Raw genomic sequence first — 23,658 nt, forward strand, 5'->3', positions numbered from 1 at the left:
CCATGCCATGTATCAAAGCCTGATATTATGGAAATAAATAGACACATATTAAAAAATCCATAGAATGAGAAAGTCTTAAGGATTTCAAGGTTTTCTCATAGAAACTTTTGAGATGTAGTAGCTGAAGCAAAAAGCTATTTCATATGATTACATCAATTGCTACATGATATTGAAATGCTGTCTTTTTCACTGAGATTTAGGAGGACGCCAAAAATAAACAGCATAACAAAGAGATATTTTACAAATGCTTTTATTTTTTTTTTCTGAAAAGCTGGATATATTACTGTTTAGAGGAAGATACTGGGTTTCATCTTCCAGAATGAATATGAGAGTTCAAAAATAATGAAACTTCCCTTTTAGCAGTTGTCATTGGTAAGCCACTGAGGCTGTTCAATTCGGATTTATTTTTTCCTTAATGGAAGTAAAACCTCCTTTTACAATACTTAGAAAACTTCATCACTGTTATAAATCCTTTGATTTGAGATACACTTGCAATGAATTGTCCTGTTTACACAGAAATGTCTTCTTTTTGATAATAAATTTGAGATACGTACATTAGAATAAAGACACAGAAGGACTGGTCCTAGAAGGAAGTTGAAGAATTGTGTACTGTAATAACTATCTTTTCTGATTTTTCTTTTACAGTGCAAGACATACGCCTGTGTTTTGGAGAGTCATCTTATGGGACTTACCATTGACTTTAGCATGGGCTTTGTATGCTTTGATGCTGCCACAAAGGTAAAAGTCTAAGACTTGTTTCCATCTTGGTATTATTATTCCTCTTTATTTCTTATACTTTAGGATAAATGGCTAAGCCATCCGTAAAAAGCGCTTTTTTTGGTATTGCAACAGATGATCTTATGTCAAATCTCTCATGTTTTATTTTAAACTTGGGGGTGATTTCTAAACGATAATGAGAAGTTGCATTCTGTTATGTGCTTGTTATTGAAAAGTCAATACCAGTATCAATCTGAAACAAGCATCAAGTCTTCATTCTAGAATTTCACATGAAAGCCCAGACTGATTCAGTTTGATGTTTCTTTCTATGGTGCATCCTAGTTTTTGAAAGGAAATAAGCTTCTTGGATCCAAGCTGACATACGCTTTAAAAAGAAGCTATCTTTCTGTTCTCCTGTCGCATGAGTGGGTCTCTCTCTTATTATAGCAATTCCCTGGTTATTTTTAGATGGGTTTTTTTTAGGCATCAGTAAAAAGAGAAATGCCATCATATATGTATTTTTTTCTAGTGTGTACTTCTGCTGCCTAACCCCTGCGTCAGCATTACACAATATCAAGGAGGGGCAGACATTCAGTTCAGCCACCAGCTGTATGCCTCATGCTATTTGCATCAGCCTCAGAAAAAACTCAGTGCATTTGAGGAAATAGTTTGCTTTGTCAACCGAATAATATGCCATCAGTTTCTATGTTATATTAATGCAGGTCCAAAACTCGGTGAAATCACTCTAGAGCCTAGGTATGTTCACATTTGCATTAATTGCTAACAAGTACTAAAAATGTAAGCGGGCTTTACTGCTGCTACRTGACTATATCACTATGCCATTTGTGTTGCACAAAATTTCTGGAGACATCATCTTGATGAACAACATTACTTACAAAACATTTTTGTCCTCACAAATAGATATTTTTGTTCTTTCATTGCAAAGAGCAAAAAGATATTTCAAATATTAAAATTGATAGCAGAAACACTAAGGCAATTTTTAACTTTTGGAACAGCTTTGCACTTGCCCCTTTTCCTCTACTCTTCCTCCTGCCTCATGCTCCTCAATCGGTCATGTAAGTATTATTAAACATACATCATGCCAAACTCCAACATTAAAACCTGTGCAGCAAAAAATTAGCATCTAATTTCCAGTGAGAGACCTGACTAGGTAGGCTGGAAACCCTGCCTGATGGCAACACCTCTTTCTTCTCTACTCCAATTAAAAATGCACAACCAAGTTGCAGAAGATCCACAGTGCAAAACCACTGGAATAAAGCTTTGATGACTTGATGACAACCAGAGGAAAACAAAGAAGGAATTTTCCATCTTCCAGATCTCCCAAGCTTTTGAAGCATCATAAAGCTATAAGGCAATTTTATTAATTTCCCTCTCCCTTTCATCTCTAAAGCCACAGAATGAAGCTGTTCCCTCTGGGGTACATGCATGCTAAGCACCCACAAAGTTCTGAAATTTTAAGCCAAGCATTAACTGTAGCCAAGTGTCTGGAGATCTTGAGAGTCTAAATATTGATGAAAGAGAACATGTCTACAGAGTCTGAAAGAGATTTCATCAAAGTGAGAAACTGTAGCAGATGTATGAAGGAATTGCCTTCAGAAAGGGAAAAGCTTCATAGGCATTGCGTTGACAAAAGAGACAAGGATAAAACACCTCATGAACTGGAGAAAAGACATTTTAATTGTAGTGCAAAGGCCTTAGTTGTAAGACAAAGAATAGTGTATGTAATGCATCTTCTGCCGCTGACAGGCTGTCCTCCTCCTCCTCCTCCTTCTCTCCTGGCGTCCTTGCATTGCAAAAAACATGTCTGCCACAGTCCAGCCTGAACAATCCCTCAGTTGGCGCCACTCATTCACCACACTTCCATACCTGTATTCTCTGCATTTCTTGCACTTTCCATGTTTGCATTTTAGACTAATAAAATCAATTTTGCCTTAAAGCTTGCTAATTTTTCTTTTAAAAGTAAGGTTTATTTTCCTTCATGGAGAAAGGAACCAGTGTTTGCGAAGCTCAGAAGTCCTGAGAATCCTGAAGGTTTGGGGTTTTGTTTTGTTTTTATTTGAAGCAGACAGCCTGACAAGCAAACACACTTTAAGATAAAGGCRCAATGTGTTAAAAATGCCTTATCTATTAGACAACGTGCATACCAGAGGTATGCCACATACTGATCCATCCATTAGGTATGGAAACCTGAGATCCTGTACACTAGTAATGCAGGGAAAAAGATGGATAGCAGTAGCTTAGATTATTAAAGTCCTTATAGACTTAAAATATTAAGGTTGAGGAACTTCTTTTATTATTTTTTTTTTTCACTTAGAAACCAAGACCTCCCAGAATGGAGTCTTTTAGGTATAAAATCCACAAGAATCATAAAAAAAAATTTAGTTCTATTAAGCAATACATAAAAACTTCTTGGAGAATATATTTCTGGAAATTGCCATTAAAAGTTTGTGTCACATAAGCTATTCATACTGTCTTGCAGGTCCTTCTGTCACTGTTCACCAGTCTTTGGGAAGACTCCTTCATTCATCTCACAAATGTTTCATGGAACGTACAGTACAATTGTTTTGGTGTCCAAAAACTCATTATATTCTTCTTCTGTTACCAGCTAAAAGGCACAACATCTAGAGTCATAAAAGCCTAAAAAAAATCCCAAAAGAGTATGCAACTCCCTTTGAAGTTAGAACTGTGTACATACAAATACAGATAAATGTTTTTGTGACTTGAATGAAAGTTGTACATAAGCAAAGCTAATGCTTTTTAAGTTTTCTGATCAGATAGAACATTATTTATTTTTGTCCACAGAGTCCTTAAAAGTTTTTCAAGCTTCTGATATGTAGTTACTTAAAGAAGCTATATAAATAAACTGCATATCATTCACAGAAAGGGTTTTACATATACAGAAAATGTTTATATTTGGAAGTGATAAAATATTATATGTACCCTCTGTACACATTATTTTGAAAGTAGATTATGTTGTATATCTTAAAGCTTTCAGTTTTGTAAGCAGAAAGTGATTAGTATCCTCAGAAGCCTACCTGAACTCTAAGAATGTAATTAGTTTGTATGTTAGAATAAAGTGCAACACCATGGATAAAAAGGAGGACATACTGTTTTCTTAATGGTAATAAGGCATTAGACAGTGTAAGATGATAAGGATAGCTCTAAAGCAGTTGTTAATGCTGAAGCAGGTGTAAGGCTGGGCCAATAGGATAATATACATAGGCTATGCATAGCTCACTAATGAATATATAAATTTTATGGCTTAAATATTAAAACTAAATGTCTTTTTTGAGTCTGTATTGTCAGTTTTGTTTTGAGAATTGTTTTCCCAAGGTGTGGCCTGTAATTTCTGTCAGAATGGTTCTTGCCTTGGGAACCCTGGGGTCCATCACCATCAGAACTTTGCAAATTTTTCCTGAATTTTATTTTCCTCTTGTGTTATGTGTGGACAGTACACACGCAGCACCAAATGCAGCAGCACAATACACAAGAACAGGAAGTATTCACCAGAGCAGGAACTATGCCGTACTTACCTATTGGAATCCCCTCCCAATAGGCATAAAAATAGTTGAACAAAGACAAAAAGTGTTAGAGCTATCACTGAGGCCTATTGTTTTCTTTATTACAGCCAACTTAGGTTATTACTGATTGTTTTAAGAGCATTAATCTTATATCTTGTTTCCTCTAGCAAGTTTTCTTCACAATATTTGATGCAACAATTTTCATAGTAATGGGAGGAAAAAAAAGGCATTGTCCAATACCTATTAATTCTAAAAGGCTTTATCAATGGGGCCTGATTAGTTGAGGGAGTGAAATTTCTGAAATTCCATAATTCAGCTCTTTCTTCCTAAAGTGCTGACAGACTTAAAACATTCAAAGCCGGCAAAAAGAGAAGAGAAACAAAACCATATAATTCGTCATAATTCGTTGCCAAGTGACTGCTACAGTTGAAATATTCAACCAAGCCACAGGATGAAAAGTTGCCTTAAATCTGTTTGAAATGTGTCAACTAAGTTTTAATGAGTACCTAAGTAGGAAAATCATTGCCTAATCTCCACCATTGTATCAAAAGATAAAGGGCATAATTATCTGAGACAAATATTTGTTTAGATCTGTTTATTATAATGATGGCAGGTTGACTTTCTGTCTAGGCTGGTAATGTTCTTCAACAGTATTGCTATAGTTACATAAACTGAAACAAACTAAAAGTATTTAATCACATAAACTAAAAGTATGGGGCAGGAGCTCAAAATCTCTTTGACAAGAAATATTTGTGAAAACAATAAAAAGTGAAAATCCATTTGTAGGACAGGGAAAACATGAATAAAATTTAAATTGAACTGTGAATGTCTTATGAATATTTAAATATACATTTGTAAATTAAGACTGTGCAAAAGTCCTAGCAACTGTTGCATGAATTAACAAACTCAGAACTAAAGACAAAAACGCTACTTAAAATGTTGTACTGCTCATGAAAAGAATACTTACATCTAGTTACATCTAATTTTTTATAAATTATACAAAAWTCTACAATTGAAAACCCACTACAAACTAATATCTTTCACAAGGCAGCGTAGTACAGAAACTTCTGTTCACTCATGGATTTCATCATTCCCAGTGTGCACCCCAAATGGAACATAGGAGTAAATTGGCTGACAGTAATAATGTTACACCGCTTGCAGTATGTGCTCACTTTTATTATTTTCCACTATCCATAGCAAATCCAAGCTCTCTTTTTTGGGTTAGAACTGAACTTCAGGCAGTTTTCCATAGACTCCAGAGTTTAAAGTCAGATCAATCATTGAGTCTAAATTTTAGTCCTTCTGAAATAAAACTGCAAATGCAAAATTTTTACATGAGTTCGAAGGGGATCCTTGGCAAGTACCTTAAGGACAGATCTAATTAATATCATTAAATGGATAAACAGTGTCAGCTTTTTGAAATCTTCTGAGCTGAAAATGTATTAGAGGTAAGTATTATATAGGCTTTTTTATTCTTCCCCAGATTAATGGTTTATGATCATTCTTGAGAGCAGGATACCAGGATAGGTGGTCCTTTGGTGTAAAACACAATGAAAGTTCTTACATTCTCAAGAAATGTTCTGGCAAGAAATATTGCCCAGTTACCTCTAAAATGAGACTTCCACTCTGAAATGGCAGCTAAGATAACTATTCTTGAAGAAATTAGTTAGATAAAATTAATTTTTATGTGGTAACAATTCATAATCTACCATAATCTCTGCAAAAATAATCAGAATAATTGGGAAAAATATCTGGCTAATATGAAGAGAAAGCCTCCTGAGCAAACTTGCCAACTGCATACATGAAGCAAAATAATTGTTGATTGATGACAGTTTGTAAGTTCAGCGTGTGCTTATAAAAATAATTAATTTTCTTGGAATCTTGAGTGAAGTATGTTAGAAGAGAGTTTTGTGAAATTAAACCTAACTGTACAGAAAAGCCAAATGCAGTCTTCCCTTGCTCATTGCATAATGAGCCTAGTCAATAAATGGATCTTGTGCAGAATTCAGGTGGGTTTCCCACACCAGTCATGAGCCATAGAAAACTTCCGATTTTCCTAAACTATTGCTGTGATAAAGGTACTAAATCTACAGATACAGTTACCAATGAATTGTATCCTTTCTATAATTCCTTAGGGGAATAGCTTCACAGCCTTGAATTTACATATTACGTGAAAATTCTTTTGCTGGTTTACTGTCTATCTTCTATTATCCTTTTTTTACGATAATTACACAAAAATTTTAAAAGCACAAACTCAGTATATATACAGTCTTGTGAGCAGATTAATCAAGAAAGATGAGGCATGTTAAATAAGACAAGTTATCTGCCTTATATGGGTTTTAGATTAGTGTTTCTTAGGCAAATTTATAGTTTCTTAAACATTTCATTTTTAATTATCCCCTTGCATCAATAACAAATTCCTGTCTTTCACATTCAACTTTTAATTTTAATTTTTGATTTTTTAAAATCTGTGACATTTTGATGTTTCTCAGAACACAGTAATCCTTTTTTTTTTCCACAAAGCTCAAGTACCAGTTTCTAAGGACACCAAAGAATTCCTCTCCTGTATTTTGATGCAGTGAGGTCTTCAGTAAGTCTTCAGCCAGTTTGTATTTTATACTTAACAATGTGTTCGTGGTATTGTAGCCTTTCTTAACTGCTACTGATCTGACAATGAACTCTGTATTATTTATAGTGAATAATCACTTGTAAACTGAAGTAAATTAAACAATATTTAAGTTTTTCCCTTCTTACATTTGAAGTTAATAGAAAGCTTTTCCAGCATGCCAGAAAAACTTTCACAAATGTTTTAAAAACCAAATTCACTAGGAGCGCTCATGAATGTCTTTATAGAGGGGAATGTCTCTCTCATCATGCTTGCACTTTCTAGACAAAAGCCACACACCACACGACCCCGTGTGGCTTGTTGCCTTGTTTACTGTCATTTAATCTTTATATATGTATCTTTATATACATACTTTGCTATGGAAACCTAAATTAGTGGTACAAGCTATCATCTGTGCTAAAAGAATTTCAACTCAAACACATCACAGTTCAATAAAAACATGTTAAAATTGTTTTCCTAGCTGCACAAACCTGCAATAAATATGAGTACACAAACTGTTAGAGTGAGTTCTTTAGGACAAATCTGTACTGTGATGTGACTATAACAGGACTGGAATAAATCACAGCTGTTTCAGCTGTATAAAACCTGCTTTCTCTCATTTATTTGCTGACTGGCAGCTCACAGAGCCAACTGTAGTTTATCATTTAGAGCATTTGTTATGCTGCTTTATAAACAAGCCATTGTGATTGCTTGAAAGGAGAAACAACAGTTGTTAAGGTGCCTAGTTAAATCAGGTTCTTCCAAGGTTGCAGAAAACAATCACTTAGCTCAGCTAAACTGTTTTGTAAACTACCAAATGCAAATACGGGCACAAAAGAATTTCACTCCCTCCTCTTTAAAAAATTATAACATGTTTACTTATGGTCTTCCTCTAAGAAAAGTCCAGTGCAAGATGTGATCTTTTCTTCGTTTCATTGAAGTTTGATGGACAACTACAGCATGTAGCCCAAGCAGATGTTAGCAAGTGTTTGACTAAGATTAAATTCTATCATATAGTCATTCATTTGCAGTAGTGATTTAGCTGGAGTGAAAAGGCCTATGAAATGCCAACTGGAAGTGTTGGCATGTGTTTTATGTAAAAAATGTTTATGGTGCCAAAAGTATACGTGGAAGTTTAAATCTGATTTAGTAAGTGTCCTCGCAGTATCTCGGCTGCCAGAAGATTTCAAAAAATGTCCACCAGCTTTAAAGCAGTGTTATTAGCATTAGCATTAGCATCTCACAAAAAAAGTTGTCTACTCTCCAAGTGTAGATGCATGCAGGTGTGTATACATAATATATATGTTTCTGTTCATACTGACATATTCATTAAAATTATTCTATATAATGTAAATACATACATTTGCATCATAGCTTGTATGAATAATATATGTACATGTTTGAGTGTATGCTGCAATGTACTTACCTGCAAAATGCTATATCTGCACTCCATCACATTTACTGCTCATTAAAGTGGCAAAAATGTACAGTTTTCAGAAGAAAAAAAAAATCCTTTAGAAGACTTATAATAAATTTTATTGATGCTGAATCATATGGTGATGCTAGAACAAAGTAACAAAAGGCTCTAAAATTGCCCACGAGGTGCATATCAACAAAGCCCGATGCACCAGTCATCTGTTTTCCCACAGACACATTGCACACTTCTTCAAAAAAGAGAATAAATTGTAAAGAGTAAATCACACTGCAAATATTTTTAAATTTTTTCATACCAAAAGGCTACTAAGTAACATAGAACAGAATTTCCCTGAATTTCTTTAGGAACAAACTCTACCTTTTCTAAGGATACGTACCTGAATGTCTCTCTCTTCATTCAGCCAATATATGTATTGCATATGGAAATATACAGCATGTAAAAAAATTATTGATATCCTAAGTTCAGTAATAGAGAAGGCAGAAAGAAATAAGGCTCCCTTCATGGTGGTGATTTCATAATGTAATTCTTCTGAACAAATATTTATTCCCTCCCTAGAAATTTAAATGCTGAACAAGTGGCTATTATAACTTTAATATAAGCAGCCAAGCACTGTTTGTGCAAGCTTGTGTTCTGTGGCTAGAAACAAGCAAATTTTCGTGGCTCATCCATCAGTACTAAGCAAGTAAACTGTAGTCTTTTAACATTCAATGTAACTTCAGTAATTGACAGTATCGGTTATTTTATTGGGACTGACCTTTCTTGATTTTTGCGTTTGTCTCATTTTTGTTCTTTATAGTCTGTGTCCTCCCCTGTCTTCTTTTTACAGTTATAAAGCCACAGCAGTTGACAAAGAAAATTGCCTTGGACCATAATTCTTCTGTAGTAAGACCCTCTCCAGAGATTGGTAACACAGTAGAACTGGGCATGAAGAAGACTTTTATCCTACTTAGTTCCATACTGCTGCTATCAGTATGGACAAAGTGTCACTTTACAAGAATGCAATCTTTCTCAATTAGATATGAGACAAACAGCCAAATGAAGGTGTGTCCCAGGTGCCCAAAGACCCAATTACTTTCATTCTTGAAAATAAGGACCCGCAGGGCATATAGATCTGCACTTGATTTAGTTTGACTTTTGTGCAGTATCACTTATTTTAGTCAGACAACAAACATTAGCTTCAGAGTTGTCTGCTGAAGTTTAGAATAATTCTGTACTACTTATAAAATTTGCCTTCAAAAGCTGAACAGAAGCATGATTTAATCAGTTAGAGTATGCAGAAAACAAGGCAGTGGTGAAAAAGGACAGCTACAGCTTTTTGAGGCTGTGAAAGAAAAGGCAAGGAAGTGTTTTGTTGAAGCTACTATTTGAAAAGCAACCTCTGACATTCTTCCTTTAATAAAGCTTGTTACTTTATTTACTCTACCATTTACAGCCAATCTGAGATGTAGCTGTCCAATCATAAAATGATGACAGACTCTTTCAGTTTTTTTCCAAGTGTCCTGCGGAAGGCCAAACTAATTTCTTTTGCATAATAAAAGCTGTATGATTCATGTCAATGCAAAGTGTACAGAAAATCTGTATTGCTTATGAGCACTGGTAGATGCAATGATGAAGTTGATATATATGGTGCAAGCACTATTTCACAAGTTCAGTAAGTGTACACAGTCATTTTCAAAGAACAAAATTGATCTGCAGTGCATAATCCAGTATGGAACTGGCAAGACTCTTTGGTAATAGATATGAAGATAGTTCCTTATTGAAGCCATGGGGCACAAATTCATTCTCTTCCAGTTGCAGGCACTTGTATAGGCAAAATATATTCCTAAGGTCAAAAGGCTTATATATCCTGCCTAAATTATACAGCTATCACGGAGCCACGCATAGGCAGACACTCATATTCTATGTATATTTCTTGGAGGACGGTAAGTAAAAACACAAAGAGACCTAATTATTCTGTTTTTGTTTAGTAATTCAGTTTCTGTTCCAAGTAAGTCAGCCTCCTTGACCCAAAACCATAACCAGCCCTCCTAACTTATACCCTGAACTGAGATAATTATGATACATTCCTTATTTCTCTCTACCATTATCTAGATGGGAAATAACTTTCTTTTCATTGTACTATCAGAAAAATCAATACCTCATCAAAATTATACATAGTTTAGTGGAGGAATATGAAATGACAGCAGTGAGTAGCAAATTGTCATATACTTTGAGCATGAAAATATTTTCTAAGGTCTGTTGCAGAATATGTGTTCTAGATTTAGCACCAATGCTAAGAGAAGCAACAATGTAATTTTCCTCCATTTTTGTAAAGTGTTACAGGTGCTGAAGTCAATAGCTTTTCTTTCGTGTTCCATTTTTATATTGCATTGATGTAGTATTTATAAAATAACCATACACAGGCAGAGAACAACCTTGGGGTAATTATAACAAAATAACGCTAGCAGAATAATAGGTAAGGACTTGGTTATAAGGACTAGAATAAATAAGACCTAGATAATTACACATAAATAAAATATTTCTCCTTTAAAAGTTTTGGTGTAGAATCTTGGTCCCAGATATGTCAAAGGAAAAAAATCCTTGTTACAATAATACAACACCATTTCAGGCTAAGCCTTATATCTAATTCGTCAGCTGTCTGTATTGTTCCTCCCTTTACCTTGCGTTCTTGTGTTCTTTGAAGTTAGTTTCATCAAATGCTATAACATGTAAACTGTAACCTAAGTGATCTATGAATAATAACTGGAAAAGGATTTATCTTGTTTGTTTTCTGTCTTAGGCATGATATATACCTTGTTTGTTCAATGGTATTATCTTCTTGGTGTACATTTCTCAATACATAGATTAACTGTGTCAGGTTTTCTATAATGGATGTATGCATTATGTCAACACATACATGTGAACTGTGAAGCTGATGATATTTTAAGTATATTTAACAATCTCAGTCCCCAGTTTCTAAATCAGAGGACTTGCTGTTCTGTCTGTACTCATACATTGGGATTCCCCTTTCTAAAGGAGCCAAAGCACACAGATAAGTAGTGCACACTGAGTTCTCATCTTGATCTTCCATCAAGGAATGACAAGGTTGCGCACCTTGACTTGAGAAGTGTCTCAGGATCCTCACTAGTAGTTGTGCCAGTATTCGCCACAGAATATTTCTGAATTTGGTTGAAATTTGTACTTAAAAAAAAAAAAATGCCACCTGGTCCACCTGTCAAATCTATTCTGGGGCCAAAACATGTTGCTTCCTACAAATTGCATACACTGTCCTGTAAATTATTCTCATTTACATAAGTTAAGCACAATTATTGAAGATTATAAAAAGAAAGTACTTGAAGGGAATGGAATGTTATTATGGGATTATTAACTAAAAGAAGCCCTACCAGAACATATTAGAGTGTTCAGCTTGGTAACACTGCATCTGCAGACCAATAAGTACTTCTACCACAAATAATTCATTAAAGCTGATTTAGGAATAATTTATATAATACATTCAATTTTTTGTCAATTTTTGCACAAGCTAGCATGTTTTGCAAATGTACTTACTGCTCAGAAGTCAAACTGTATATTTTTGTACAAAATCGTATCAACCTATTTTAACTCTTGCTCTGAGGCAAGCATTCAACAAATGGGCTGAGGAATTATGATGCTCAAAAGCATGGAAAAAACGTGGCTTTGGCAATGGCATTCATAATGGTGACCAAAATCCCCAAGGATTATTCATTAAATGCAGGAGAATTAGCATTTAACATCAGAATTTAAAAAAGTGAGCAGACTGAGCACTGTAACACCAAAATCAGGAACCATGAAAGGTAGCAGCAGGTGAAACACTGCCTCTTATGTGATTATGTCACTGCTGTAACTACACATCTCTGAATGATGAAATGAAACCAGAAGATGAAGTAACACAGGGAATCCCCAAAAGCTATATTTTCAAAGAGTAATCTGACTGCTAGGTCACAGCATTCTGCATCATTGTGTGTATCTGCTACGTAAGGGAATTGTGTGATTCTGGCTAGACACAGCACTTTAGCTTCTTAGGTAGTAGACACGGAATTAAATGGTTGTTACTGGGCATATGTTTAAGTAACTCAGCTAACTTTAGCTATCCAGAATTTGGACATTTGGTTTAAGTTAGTTGTTAGACTTCCTTTGTAGGTAATGGTGAGACAGAGTTCCTCACAAATAGTTGTTGCCAGTATTCACCACAGAATATTTCTGAATCCAGAGTATATCAGAGTGAATCAGTATTCAATCCAGTTCAAATCATGTGGGAGGAATTGTCCTTCAGAAATTCTCTCCTTACAACAAAAGAAGTAGCCAGGGTGATGAGTCTGGGTGTTCACGATACTTTGTATTCCTGATTTAATAACTTACAACTCACAACATTTTCCCCTCACTTACTTTTGCAAATAGAGCTCTTCTTCATGTGGACATTTATGAGAAAAATGYGTGCAATTTGTTGAAGACCACTCAAAGGAAACAGATAGTACTTACATTTGGAAATCATTTCTTAAAATATCAATGGCATTTTTATTCCTTACACTTTAGATAAAAAGGGTATAATAGTCTCTGCTAAATATTCTGTTGAACTCTCAGTTCTAGGAACTCATTTTGATGGAAGAAGTGCTGTCTTGTTGGGTATAGTCTCAGAAAGGATTTTTCCCCTCCATGCTGTAGAACTGATTTTGCAATGTATTTAAGTAAGTGCCATTGCTGGGTAGGCCTCTCCAATCCTGATGTTATGCATAAACTGAAGTGTGTTCCTGAATCATTTCTGTGATTTTCTGTGAGTATCATTCGCTATTCACTGAGTGAGAATGAAACAAGTGGCAAAGCTGTGTGGGCCATGCAAAAATACTGCAGTTCTGTGCATCCCTCGTCTACACTCAGACTTAATCTAATTGGGAATAGAGCCAGGTACCCTGGAACTTTGCCTGCCCATCTAAGGTCCTTATTACAAGTGCATCTCTTTCCTGACCTCCCCCTACATTGTCCCTTTTTAGCATGCACAATAGTTCAAACATCAAGAAGGGAAAGGTGATAGCATATTTCTGTGATTGTTGTTCTGAGGTAAAGAGACCATCATTGCCCTTTACGTTTCTCAACTGGTAAATGGTACACTTAAATAGATTTGCTGTTCCTGCAGAAAGGCAATGGTCATGATTTTCTGATGAGCTTTGTTAAGTTATGTGGACCTGTAAAAAGGGTGATTACAAAGTAGGTAAGAAGTACAGTCACCTGAATGGTATGCTGGTTTGTTTTGCTTTGTTTTTTTAACTCATTATCTACAGGACATAAGTAAATGTCACTGATCAAAAAAGGCGAAAGGAATTGCACAGACTTAGAGATGAGGGAAGCTATTCTGTTTTCTGTAGCACAGATTGGTGTGCTCAGGAGGGCAGCATTTCCAAGAAATATGATAAAGTTTCACATAAATTGCCAAACTTCTCTAAATATCTAAAACAATGTCCTTAATTCTGTTTATGGTAGATGGGAGCTCATCTGTTACTTAAACACAAAAAATAAAAGTGGTGATGAGCTTAGATTTTTTTTTTTCATTTTAATCAGGATATAGATAGTTTTTGTTATATACAGTTACAAACTTTGATGACAGTAATGCCAAGGCAAAGGGCTACATTTATCATATTCACTTCTTTCATTTGTATTAATGCACAGTTAAGATACTGTCTTTTTTTTTCCTCTTTAAGTTACTAAGACGGTTACAAACATAGCTAACTTTATTTAGCTTGGTGCAAGTAAAAGATTTTGCCAACTCATTAATAAAAGAAATCAAGACATCTTGAAGCAAAGGGACCTGCACAGATTTATGAAAGTTGAGAATTTGACCTCTTTCTAATTCTGTTTAATTTCAGCTAGATACTAAATTGTTAACCATATAGTCAAAGGGCACAGATAAGCCACTGAGAGGAATTCATTTACAGACCATTAGACAAAAAAAATGGAACAGCAATTCTTGCCTTAAGTTCTTATGTTGTCTGACACCCGTGAAATTAATGTCTCCTCAAAGTAGCAGCATAGTATGAATGAGGATGACCTTATAATTATGTGAAATACCACCGAAACCACAATGAAAAATGTTATTGCTTCAAATATACCTGTGGGGGAAAAGATATCTTTCAGTGATGCTGAAACTACTTACAAGAAAAAAATAGCTCTTTTCTGCTCTAGTCAGAATGGAATTTAAAATGTAGTTTGTCTATATCCATCCACATTAGATATAACAAACACAGAAAGTGTTTTTCTAGCCAGTTGTATATTTTATTCATTGTATATTTATTCTGTAGAGCCATCAGTCTTTTCTTCAGAGACACAATGTGATTCATAATATAATGACTTGAATGGCCACTAATATATTTAGAATTAGTGATCTTCTCAAATTCCTGATTAGATCTTTCATAAGTAAACTCAAAATGAGTTCTTATTACAGGKTTTTTTTTTGTGTTATTTTATCATTTTAAAATACATATTTGTTTTAAATTTTATATGCCCTTTATGCAAATACAACTAAATTTTTTTATTCCTGTGGAATAAAAAGAGAGGAATTCTGTGACAGATTATCACTTCAGATGGAGTAGGGAATCAACAGATCTGCAGTGAAAAATTCATTATTTTTTGGCATGACGAATTTACTGACCCTTTTTTTGTTTGTTTAATCAGGATTAAATAGAGTTAAAGGTATTTCAGAGTACATTTCACAAATGTATTCTGACTGATCTGAATCAGACACTATCAAAGTATAATACATCCATGTGATGAAGGGGACAAGATAGCACTAAACTGGTTTAATTATGTACCATACGGAATTTAAAAAGTCCTGTGGAAGGAGATCCACTTTTTCCGATATAGTTTTCCATAATAACTACACTGACTCAATTGTGTATGTTTTGTTTCCTCTAGGCTGTACTTTGGAGGTACAAGTTTTCCCAGCTCAAAGGTTCTTCAGATGATGGGAAGAGCAAAATCAAATTTTTGTTCCAAAACCTAGATACTAAACAAATTGAAGCAAAGGTAAAAACAATACATTCTTTTTATTCTTTAGTCAATATACATTAAAAGCAGTTATCCAAGCTGGTAGGAAAAGGAGAAGTAAATCAAATTAAATTGCTGAAAACTTTTAGATTAATGTGTGGAGTCAAAGAATTAATTATCAAAGAAAACTGACTGAATTGTTGCACAATGGAATTGAATTGTTTAGATTTTTGATAGGTTAAAGTGTTTTTAGAAGGTGTAATTGCACCCAAAATAAACAAGCAAACAAAAGACTCACTATATATGGTTTTAAGCATGTTTGCCAACTCAATTCTTTCTCCTTTAATAAAAATGGCTGAGAGTTTGCATGCCCTGTCTTTCACCATGTACTCATACCATGGTCTTGCTAGATGCAAAGGACACAGTGCAAAATATATCCTTAAGTCTACATGTGGACAAAAAGCAGTGAGAGTCTAAAATCTATTTTTATTTCTTAGAGTAAAAAGGTGTGGAATAAACACTTATCCCCTTACTTGTCATTGAAGCTTTGTGTCTGTGTCAAATTCAAAATTAGAAAAGGACTATTTTCAGTTGTGCTTTTGATTCAATAGTTAATTTATGAAAAAAGTCACCCTGAGAGATTTATGACTAGTTTGATTGATGTCTCTTGAGAACAGGGCATTTACTATCCCAGCGTTTGTGAGGAAAAGCCATCTCCCCAGAACATTGATAACTGCAACTGCCTTAGAGTCTGAATCTAAGGTCTTTTTGACTAGAATCCCAAAGTTTGTGTAAAATGAAATGCTGTTTTCTTGACCATCTTTCAGCCTCACTCTTTATGAAGCATTTGCTATTTTAGCTTTCTTGTCTGTGTCAAAGACAAAATTGCTGGATGAATGTTATAACAGTAAGGTTCTGAAAGCAAACAAAAAGAAATGATTAATTGAACATTAATCAGCAATTTTTCCTTTCTACGTATTGCTTTATGTTTGGTAATAATTTTTTTCCTACCTAACAGCTATTTATTCGATTTTTAATTTTATACTCAGTACTTTGAAAGTATGTAAAAGCTCCCATTAAATCAACAGCAATGAAGAGTGGTGGAAAGTGGTTTTCAATACCCTCATGTTTTACTGCCTCTCAAAGATAAATAATTTCTTATTTTTTCCTTTAAGAATTGTTGTAATAGTACACAATTTTTTTTTCTTTCCTAATAAGACACCATAGCTTGACAACCTAATGTCATGAGGATGACTTTCTTTTAAGCAATAATTGGAAACTTTTATCATGCTCCTAAGTACAGCTGCAAGATGCAAATCATCATGACTTTCGTGTTATCTGTCTCCTATTGCAATTATGTTAACACAAGATTTTACAACTAGTTAATGATGCAATATTTTTTTCAGAATATTCTTAACACTCCAAGAATGAGACAATGCTTCTATTTTCAGTAAAATTAAAATATATTTTAATATATTAGACACAATGCATAGTACAAAATCTATATTTTGAAGAAATACCATAGTTTTCATCAACATTCTTTTTTAAATTAAATCTGCAATGCCTTTTGAGATATCCTTGTAACTTTATGGTACCTATTGTTCTCACTCACACTGAATAGCACTTTATTTCTGAGATTTCTTTCAGCTTTTGATGAAGGTAGAAATTTTGCCTTCTACCTTATGCAGGCAGAATATTATACAAACTTATTAGCATCCATATTAATGTGCTGTCGCATTCTCCAATTGCTTCTGTTATTATTATGAGTTCAGACTTTCTTATTGATCAAGTTTGAAATAAACATTTGTTACTTTTATTTCATTTTCTTCATGATCAAAGCATGCCAATTACAAAATGATCAAAGAATGCCATATTACGTTGTCTTTGGAAGGTGCCGGGGCACCCGTAGTGAGCAATTCTATCTATTCCAAATTGTTTATATATGACGTATGTTGCTTAATCTAAGAAATATTGATAAGCTTGGCTATAAAATGAATGTAAAGATTTTGCGGTCATATTTTTTCACCTTTGGTCAATTTAAAATTCTTTGGGTAAGCCCCATCAGTATCCATTGAGCCTTTCATGTATTTAAAGTACTGTTCAGTGTGAGAGAAGGTGGTACAATCTAGCCTTTATATTTTTGGACCTTACTAGCATCAGATACCTAGAGTTATCACTATTTTTGGAACTCTCTAGTCATTAAGAATTGTTAATCAGATTTTCAGAAATGCTTGTAAAGGCAGATTTCATGCATACTGTATGCAGACTTCATTTGGGGACTTTCTAAAACATCTGCTAAAGGCTGTGATGAATATTCAGAGCCATAGCTCTCATCACCTGTTAAATGCCACTCTGCACCCTGGACAGCTTGGTGCCCCACTGTCTTAAGAGGTCGTACAGGGTARCACTTTTTAGGTAAAGATAATTTTCCTGGCTCTCCCAGCTATGTTATATGGAGAGTAAGCAGAATATAGTGAAATGAGAGCTCACAGCCTGAGAACAACCCCAAAATCTGAGGAGTCATTGCCCAACATATTAGGGCTCTTCACTGTTGCATTCCCCAGCAGTAATGAGCAAGCAGGGCATGACAGATAACTATGATACAGCTTAATATAATCAGTAGAACTGAGATTACTTTTTCCCCCTTCATCATTAACAGTAACATGCTTTATGCGTAACCTGCTATGGTGTATGCATGCGTGATTTAAGACTCGTGTTCTTCTTGTCTCCCAGGCCTGTTTTCCTCTCTCTCTGAGTTTCAGCTATAACACTGACAGGATGTGTTAATGTATTTGATGCACCATAATTCAGTTACACTCTGCAAATATGAGATGGCCCAGCCACAGATTTTAATAAATAATAATAAAAAAAAGATGTTGGTTTCATCATGTGGTTCCTTCCTGTAAAAAAAAAAAAGAGTTATCTCATCAAAATCCAAATGCTTTCCTTCTTCCTTTGTGTACAGTACTGCTTATCTTGTGTATCTCATGATGCTATCCCTGAGGTGTGGGATGTGGTATGCTGCGTTTGTGCAAGAATATCCTTTAGACTTAGAACATTTTTTTTGTCATCTAGAGAATGAAGAATGTCAGTGTGCCTAGCTTTTGCATTTTGATCCAAAATCTGGGTAAAGATGTTAATATTCTATAAATACATTCAGAGTTGTAGGTGGGTATTACCTAGGAAAAATTAAATAACTCTGCAGTGGCATTTTAAATGTTAGCCATACCATTGTCATGCTTGTCCAACATCTCCCCTGTATTCTGGTGGAATATACAGAGCTACCACTATTAATGTTAGACGAATCAAAGAAAAATACTTTCTGACAGAAGATGTAGAGCCACATCCATTCATCAAAGTCAGCCTTGTTTTTTGTGTATTTTTGGAAAAGCAGACTTGCCACCAGAGTTTATATTCCTAAGTAATGATAGAAATTCCTTCACTGACACCTAATATTTTTATGATGCTGCCAAAGATTTTAACAGTGCACTTCATGCCTGACTTAGAAAAATTCAAAATGGCATGCTTTGAGATACACAGTGTGCTATAGATTTACTTACAGCTTTACCAGATATACTACTTTTCAGTTTGAAAGTCACTTAACATATTTAAACATTTGCCTTATTCTCTCAGATATTCTGAAAACACTGCTTATTTTTCTACATAGATTTTGTATTGATGCTTTTGTTTGGCCTCTCTGTAAGTAATTATATGTTTCTTTATAGACTTCAGCAATTCTACTCTTAAAAATCTGAACATTAATTACCATAGGTCACACTAGTGGGTCTTTGGCAGGGTGCCTGGATGCAATCACCTGACTTTGAAAGACTCTTAAGGCAAGGCCTAAGTGATTTCGGAGGAGAAAACCACTTAGGGGCAAAATTAATCACTGATACCCCTTAGAGGTTCCAATCTGTAGGTTATTTCCCAGCTGTCACTCAGCAGGAGATATTGCACAAGTTTGCCCAGTCAGACAGAATTTTTCTGACTGAGAGCTACAAAATAGAGCTGTCAGCTTGGAAGAACATGGAGTCTATGTGACCCTCTGCTTCATCCTTACTGTACTATTGGTTGTGGGTGGAAAAAAAGAAAGACAGAAGGGCAGAGCTTATTCCTCTTCTATAAGACAGAAAGGGATTAATTTATGGACCTTGCTGTCTATTTATCTATATATTTAACTAAAGTTTAATGACGCACTAGTGTCTCTCCAGTATCACAGCAGCTTCCAGAAGGTAATGCAATCTCAGGGTTGTATTAAACTCAGAGGGCCAGTTATAGCTGGTTAAATGTTGGACCACTGCAATGGAAACTGCTTTGATTCTTTTCTGACAAAAATGAAGAGTATCTTCAATCTACARGAGACACTGTTTCAATGCATATAGGTCCCTAAACCTCACAGTATACATATAAAAGCACAGCAGGTTTTCTTCCTGCATGCAATTTCCTTTTGAATTTTGTAAGAAAATGCGCAAATAAATAATTTCTGTGAACTAAAAGTTTCAGTGTCTCATTAGAATGAAGAGAATTTGATACCTAGTCAATTAGAATAGCAGTGAACCTACATAATTGAACTGAGCAAAAGAATGTGCTTGTATTTGTGCACTGCAAAACAAAGAATGTTTATTTTTACACAGCCAAAAGATAGTCAAAAATAGACTTCTGTCTATGTTTTTGCTTTTCTGAACTTTCAGGGCTTTTTCACAGCTTAACAATTTTCCTAGCAAAACTCAGCCAAGGTCACACAGCTGTGCTACATCAGACTAGCTTTTGTTCACAGACTAGCTGAACCCCTAGGCTGAGGGTTACAAAACGGAGATAAATACATAAATCAGTATATCAGGGTGAAGATCTAGTCATACCTTTGGCCGTTTGAACATAGAGAACCAAATAGAGCTATCAGCAAAGGAAGAGGTGTAATTTTAAGGATTTAGTATTAATACAAATGCAGTGGCACTTACTTTGTACTTGAAATTATCTTGTCCCAAAATCTAGTCTAAAATAAGACAAATAGCCTGAGTTACTGCTGTTGTAATGTGAACAAAATGTCCACTTTCTAGTGTGTTGCAGGGTATCTTGATGTATATTTGCACCATTTTCCAGACTGATATTTCTTCTTATCTCAAGTATCTTCTCTGAAATATAATTTTAATTTAATCCTTTTTTTTAGCCTTGAGGATATTTTCTGTGAACTTCACAGTACTCTTTGAATTTAGAATATCAGCTTTAAATGGGTTTTCGGTATATATCCTTAGGTTTCGTAAAGATTGATTGCTCAATTGCAGTGACAGCATTCTTAGTTCAGATTTCTGAACTGCATAAGTTTGTGATTCAAATTTTATTTTCCCCACATCTTGCACGTGGATTATCTGTTTTCATATCTAGTCCATATCAGATTCCTGATACAATGCTAATATCTAGAGACTGCCTAGTGCCAACTCTGATGAAACAACAGATGTCTTTGCATATCAGCAGTTTATATGTGGATGAAAGAAAAGATTTTTCTGACAATATCACGAATACTTATAAATTAGCAATTGCTTAAAATTATAGATGTACAATTTACATAGTTATATCATTAATATCATGCAACAATAACTGATTTTTTTGATCTGGATCACTCTCTTCCTTTTTTCTTTTTCTGACTTTGTCCTGTCAGTCCAGATTTTCTTTGTGGAAGATTACTGTAAATCCCATACACTTCAGACTATGTGCAATGACTTCTCTCTTCTGTRTACTCTTTCTCTCACAACTTTTTGCTGACTTATGTTTTCCTTAGCATGAACTGTGAATGTTCAGATTATTAGTGTTGAAACATCTAGTATAGTGACAGCAATGTTGGGTGAGGGTAGTTTGGTCAAGAGATAGGTTGGAAAGACAATTTGAAAACTGAAGGGGACACCAATAACCTTAGAAGAGTAGAGTCTTAGATCGTGTGCACAGATAACAGTCTGGAAATTGGAATAATAGTAAATTTTGTACTTATGCATGGATAAGTAGATGTGGTTTAAGTTTGCATTTCTTATCTTTTTTTGCATTCACATTGGCTTTTCCCCTACAGGTAGCAACCTTAATGTCTTGACAATGTAATTTCTTCAGGTTTCTCAGAGTTTGTCCATTTGTTTTAAACTTAATTTGAAGAGGGGGTTGCAATATGCAATACCCTGGTGGAGGGAAGCATATTCAGACAAGTGGCTGATTAATGACATACCAAAGCAATCAGGGTTGGGTAGGCATACACAAAAGCTTGTGGTTCTCTTCCGTCTGCTGGTGGTAGTGCAGACCTGTGGGGAGTTAAACGTGCACGTTCTGCACAGAAGCGCAGAGAACATTGTCTCTCAGCAGCTATGAACATGAACCCTTATCTGTTCATTAAGCTCCGCCAGGAAAGTGTTGTTCCTGATGGGTTGCATTCCCATCAATCAGGCTCGTGTGAGGTCGGCTGCAGTCATTAATCAGGCCTGTATGCGCTCAGCCCATACTGATCAGTCTGCTTGTGTTTCATATTGCTTTCATTTCCAGTTACAACATGAAGGGTGCTTGTAGCAGAGCCGTGTGTGGCCATATGTTGTATGCCACTTTTCTCTCTTTTGATGCACCTCCACTTCTGGTGAAAGTGATATGATTTACAAGGGCATGAAAACTTCTGCCTTGCGCAGTCAGGATACAAATCATCAACTTTTTTAACCTGCTTCACAGAATTTGGTTATTTTGATTAGCTGGTGAGTGGAGTGAAAAAGGGAAGAAAAAAAGGCTGTTCTTAAACAGGCTAACGTTACTTGGAGCCTCTATTTAAATCTCTTTGAATGTGTATATTGAGTTAAATTCAGTTTCTAATTACAGAGTCCCCTGTTTCCTTCAGCACACATAGTATATACATGTCTATACTGAAATAGGAATACAGTTTCAGGGCAAACAGAAATCCAGCATTTGCTGATTTCTCAGTGTTCCTCCTCACATCATTACTATTAATAATAGTAAACCTTTAGGGTCTTTAGATGATATTACACATTTTCATTGAAGGTCTATTAAGCAATGGATCTTCCCAGTGTGTTACTGTTGCAGAAACACCTGTGACAACTGGTAATAATAATAATTGTACTAATGCACTGTGAAAATTCAGTGTCCACTAACCATAATTAGGATGTACATAAGAACTTTCAGCTAGTAAGATTACTTAATTGACTTGAACAATTCTCAAGCCACAATGTTCGTTTTAATAGGCTTGTTCTGCTGAGACAAAGGGGGAAAATACAATCTTTCTGCATGCAACACATGAAATGGATATCACTAATATTTCAATGTTCCACTGAATATTTATTTTCTCATCTGAAGCTTCAGTTTTATTTTTTATATTCCCAAAATGATAAGTAATATTAATAAAAAGGGTTAGCTGAAAAATACATTAATTTCAATGATTAATAGTTCTTGTTATGAAATAGCTTCCATAATTTCTTGTTTCCTCATCTGTGAATTTCCATTAGTTTCCTATCAGTGATACATTTTCTTATTTTGAAATTTGAGGAGGAAAAAAAAAMCCCTCTGGCATAGTTATAAAAATACACTTCTCCCAATGTTTAAAAAAAAAATGTCTCTAAACAGATTTTTTTAAATGGACACAGATGGCAGATGTGTGGAACTTGGCATAAACCTTATCTTCTTTCTTGAGAATTGGTAGTTAGGAGAGTTTAAGAAGCTCTTGGAAATTAAAAATTAATTTCTGAGCATGTCCAAAGGACATCTGCTGAGACTGTAATAGAGTGGCAGAAAACTCCACCCATTTGCTACATCAAAGAATACCCTCCACATCTAACCTTCTGCTTTCAAGCACTTGTTTGTGCTCACACATAAAAGATTTGTAAATGTCTCCATGGGTTACTTGAAGTGATACCTTCCAGGAAACCTCAAGAGATAGACAATTGCAGGTTAAGATCATTTGGAGACTTTCAGCAATTTTTGTTGAATTTAGAAGGTTATGATTATTTTGAAAACAAACAAGCAAAACCCATGGCATTAGATAACCTGGAAATACCACCACTGGACAGAGAGACAAATAGAATATATTACCGATATGCTGTTACTGTCTTAATGTTACAGTACAAAAAAATTGTAGGCAATGAATAATTGCAGCAAAGACAGCAAGTCTGCACTGCCATCCCAACACATGATGTATTCACATACCTCAGCTTTCAAGTACATCAGGTGTTTATTAATTAAATGCCCAACATCAAAAAATCATACTTAACAAAACCTAAAAAAGACCACCGTCCTTGTAAGCTAATTGATCGGATAAATCAATTAGACAAAAAGGAGAAAATTTATATTTGTAAAAAACGTAGTTTTTTTTATTTATTTCCTCTGTGTTGGTG

At 34.8% G+C, this 23,658-nt stretch overlaps 1 protein-coding gene across 1 annotated transcript in view; it reads left to right on the plus strand.

Annotated features, from left to right (window-relative positions):
- LOC112975390 (gamma-1-syntrophin-like) overlaps positions 1 to 23,658 on the plus strand; it is a gene marked incomplete at its 5' end in the record, with an annotated part of 48,109 nt that overhangs the window by 23,577 nt on the left and 874 nt on the right. Inside the window, 2 exons of the mRNA XM_026085370.1 lie at positions 646 to 738; positions 15,221 to 15,331. Of these exons, the coding sequence (XP_025941155.1) occupies positions 646 to 738; positions 15,221 to 15,331 (204 nt within the window). The remainder of the gene's footprint in view (positions 1 to 645; positions 739 to 15,220; positions 15,332 to 23,658) is intronic.

The sequence above is a fragment of the Apteryx rowi genome, unplaced genomic scaffold (assembly GCF_003343035.1).
Source record: "Apteryx rowi isolate R43461 unplaced genomic scaffold, aptRow1 scaffold_666, whole genome shotgun sequence".
NCBI classification, from domain to species: Eukaryota; Metazoa; Chordata; class Aves; order Apterygiformes; family Apterygidae; genus Apteryx; species Apteryx rowi.